At 40.8% G+C, this 3,449-nt stretch overlaps 1 protein-coding gene across 9 annotated transcripts in view; it reads left to right on the plus strand.

Moving 5' to 3' along the window:
• RTEL1 (regulator of telomere elongation helicase 1) overlaps positions 1 to 3,449 on the plus strand; it is a 98,656-nt gene that overhangs the window by 41,141 nt on the left and 54,066 nt on the right. For all 9 annotated transcript variants that reach the window (XR_006103537.1, XR_006103536.1, XM_042463578.1 and 6 more), the window contains exon 18: positions 1,935 to 2,046. Coding sequence is in view for 7 of the 9 variants with exons in the window: in XM_042463578.1 (XP_042319512.1) it covers positions 1,935 to 2,046 (112 nt within the window). In the remaining 2 variants the exon portion in view is untranslated. The remainder of the gene's footprint in view (positions 1 to 1,934; positions 2,047 to 3,449) is intronic.

The following is a 3,449-nucleotide window of genomic DNA, read 5'->3' on the forward strand; positions in this document are numbered from 1 at the left end:
ATTATTTATATCCCACCCAATCACAGGTCATCCGGGGCTGATTACAACAATAAAAATTACAATCAAAAATGCAAACAGATTCAAAATAATCCCTTTCCCAACCCCCATTCCTGTGCTAAAACAAACAATATTAATAAACAATATAAAATGAAAAGAAGTGTGAAATTTTCAGTTTTACATTCATTGAAGAAACAAGATTTCTTCACCATTATTTTTATGTTTCCCTAATAGTAACTAGGATATTGACGCATCAGAGGCCAGTCTAATTACATATACAGTCATCCCTCCATATTTGCGGCTTTGATATTCGCAAATTTCATTATTCACGGATTTGATTAATATGTTCTCCCTAGGAATCTCTAAGTCCTCCAGTGCAACTCTATGGTCAACTTGAACTAAAAGCTGTACTGAAAGACCTAAAGATTCCTAGAAAGAATACTCTACTAGGCGTTTGTAGCTCCTCCAGCACAGTTCTATAGTCAATGTCTATCAGATGTTGACCACAGAGTTGCACTGGAGGACCTAGAGATTCCTAGAGAAGTGTCCTCTCAGGTAAAAACATGATGTTTTTGTTATTTGCGGTTTTTCCATATTGACGTGGCGGAGTTGTGCCCCTAACCCTAGCGAATATGAAGGGACAAGTGTAGTAGCACCATCAGGAGAGATTGTTTTTCTTTTGTCACCTTATTTGACACAGGTGAGTACTGGCACAAAGTTGCAAGTGTGGAACAAGTGGCTCACATTCAGTATTTTAACGCCTGAGATCCATTTCAATTGGGAGTGCATATTGACTGAGGTAGTAATGAATTATATATTATATTCATGTGTGTTCAGACTGACAGATATTTCTTGAACCTGCTGTTAATCTGCTATAGTACAGGCTAGGGCTCATTGAATTGTGGCTAATTGCCAATTCTTTGGGTTGATGAGAGGACAAAGCCAAACATTTTGGTGAAAGAAGGGAATCCACACATCTTGGGTTTCTCCTAAAATTGCCCAGAGACAGGCAGGATGTATCATGAGTTCTGAATGAAAGCTTTATGACTTGGCCATTTGTCCCTGGTCAATTAATTTCTTCCTTGTGCCCAGAGCAGAACTTCTTTCCTTTGCTTCTTCTTCTTTGCAGTTCACTTTATACTTCATCTCCAGTTGGGGGTCAGTAATCTGCCTGATATGTCTGGGCAAATTTATCTCTGTGTGGGTAACTCTATTCTGGTTACTCTACTGTTACTCTGGTTGAGTGGAAGTAAAATGTAGGCATCCCAATCTCTCTTAGTACTTACTTCAAGTTCATATTACTAAGAGTAGAACATTGTTCTCTGACTGATAAATTGTTTTAAAGCATGAAACATACTTGGTTGGAATTACAACAAAGTTGTCCTCCTTCCAGGTAAAGAGCTGTGGTATGAAAGCTATTCATATAACCAAGATAGCAAGTACATGGCTCCTGACATCTGCTCCGAGTAAGAGTCTGTGTACATCTGATCTGAGAAGTTCAAATTATTACAGTGTCTAATGTCTAGAGAGCCTGTGTGGTGTAGTGCTTTGAGTGCTAGACTAGGACTCTGGGAGACCAGGATTCGAATCCCTGTTCGGCCATGTAAATCCTCTGGGTGACCTTGAGCAAATCAACTCTCTCAGCCTAGGAGGTTGGCAATGAAAATCTCTGAAGCAGTGTTGCTGAGATAACCTCAAGATGGGTTTGACATAGGGTCACCATAAGTCAAAAATGACTCAGCAGACCTTAGCTTCCCTTGCCTCCTTCAGTCTCTTCTGCCTGCAGGGTTTTTAAAGCAGAGCAGAAGGGTCGGGCCGGTGGATGGTGAGTGCTGGTCTCTAGGAGCCTTCAGGCTTCAGCTTCTCTTGCCTCTTTTGGTAATGCCTGCAAAATTAAGATGTTGATAATATTTCAGTGTCTTTTTTGTTTTCTTTAGACCATTCCCAGTTTGTTTGGAAAACCCGCATGTTATTGATAAGCACCAGATATGGGTGGGGATAATTCCTAAAGGACCTGATGGAGGCCTGCTGAGTTCCACCTATGAAAAAAAGGTAATTCCTTCCTGTTTAATACACACACACACACACACACCCCTCACTAAAGAGAGAATTACTTCCACTCTTAAGAATACTAATGTATTGCATGAAACACATACCACCAGTCCTACATTTCTGGGTTGTGAGCACACAATGGCAGTATTAAAAGGTAATACAAAGCATTGATTTGTTGTTATGACAGGGTGTTGTGGTGAGCTTTTTCTTGCTGAAAAACTGTTGAAGTCAAGCAACAGATGACAGCAAGAAACCTTTTCATTTTCTTTACAGTCCTCCCTCCGTTCTCACGGACTTAGGATCCGTGCCCTTCAATTATCTGTGGGAGGGGGGCAAATGGAGGGAGTTAAAATGGGGTGTGTGCCCATGGTGGATGTTTGCATGACCCCACGGGAGCGTGCCTCCATTCAAGCCAATAGGACTTGAATATGCACATTTTTTATTGTTGCAGTCCAGAACAGATCCCCTGTGAAAAAAGAGGGGCAACTGTGTTTATTAAAAGGAGATGTTAAGCAAGCATGTATAAACTGATGAATCTGTCAGTGTCAGATTTTCATTTTTTTCTTTGAGGTTGTCCTATTTCTACATTAGTCTAAGAATTATTTTAATAGTTTATATAAATGTATAGGCATTTTTGTGTGCTTTATCTCTAATCTGTTCATTTTCTGTATTTAATTCTGCATAATGCATACACTTATACAAACAATTTTCCCTAATATATTATTGTACATTATTTTGACATTTACACCCTTTCCCCAATATTTGTCTACATTTCTGATTGGAGAACTGCATCACAGAATTTGGAGCAGTATGTATTTGAAATGATAACTTCTTTCAATCCACATAGTCTTTGAAAGTGCAAAATTAAAAAAATAAACATTAAAATACAGACCGAACAAATTTCTCCCACATCCATAATTATTACTGCTCTTTGACTTTGTATGAATAAAATGAAAACAGTACTGTATGTTAGAATGAACCGGTATGTAGACAGATCTTGTGGCACCTTTGAGACTAACTAAAGAAAGAAGTTGACAGCATGAGCTTTCCTAGACTTAAGTCTACTTCCTCAGATGCATTTGTGGCCAGAAGATGACAGTTATGGAGGGAGGAGTCTCTTCTTCCAGGCTAGCCCTGATGGAGCTGGGCCTGCCTGGTCAACTCCCTCGCAGGCCGGAAGATGACAGTTATGGAGGGAGGAGCATCTTCTTCCAGGCTAGCCCTGATGGAGCTGGGCCTGCCTGGTCAACTCCCTCGCAGGCCGGAAGATGACAGTTATGGAGGGAGGAGCCTCTTCTTCCAGGCTAGCCCTGATGGAGCTGGGCCTGCCTGGTCATTCCCTTGCAGGCTGGAAGATGACAGTTATGGAGGGAGGAGTCTCTTCTTCCAGGCTAGCCCTG

Source organism: Sceloporus undulatus, chromosome 4, assembly GCF_019175285.1.
Source record: "Sceloporus undulatus isolate JIND9_A2432 ecotype Alabama chromosome 4, SceUnd_v1.1, whole genome shotgun sequence".
NCBI classification, from domain to species: Eukaryota; Metazoa; Chordata; class Lepidosauria; order Squamata; family Phrynosomatidae; genus Sceloporus; species Sceloporus undulatus.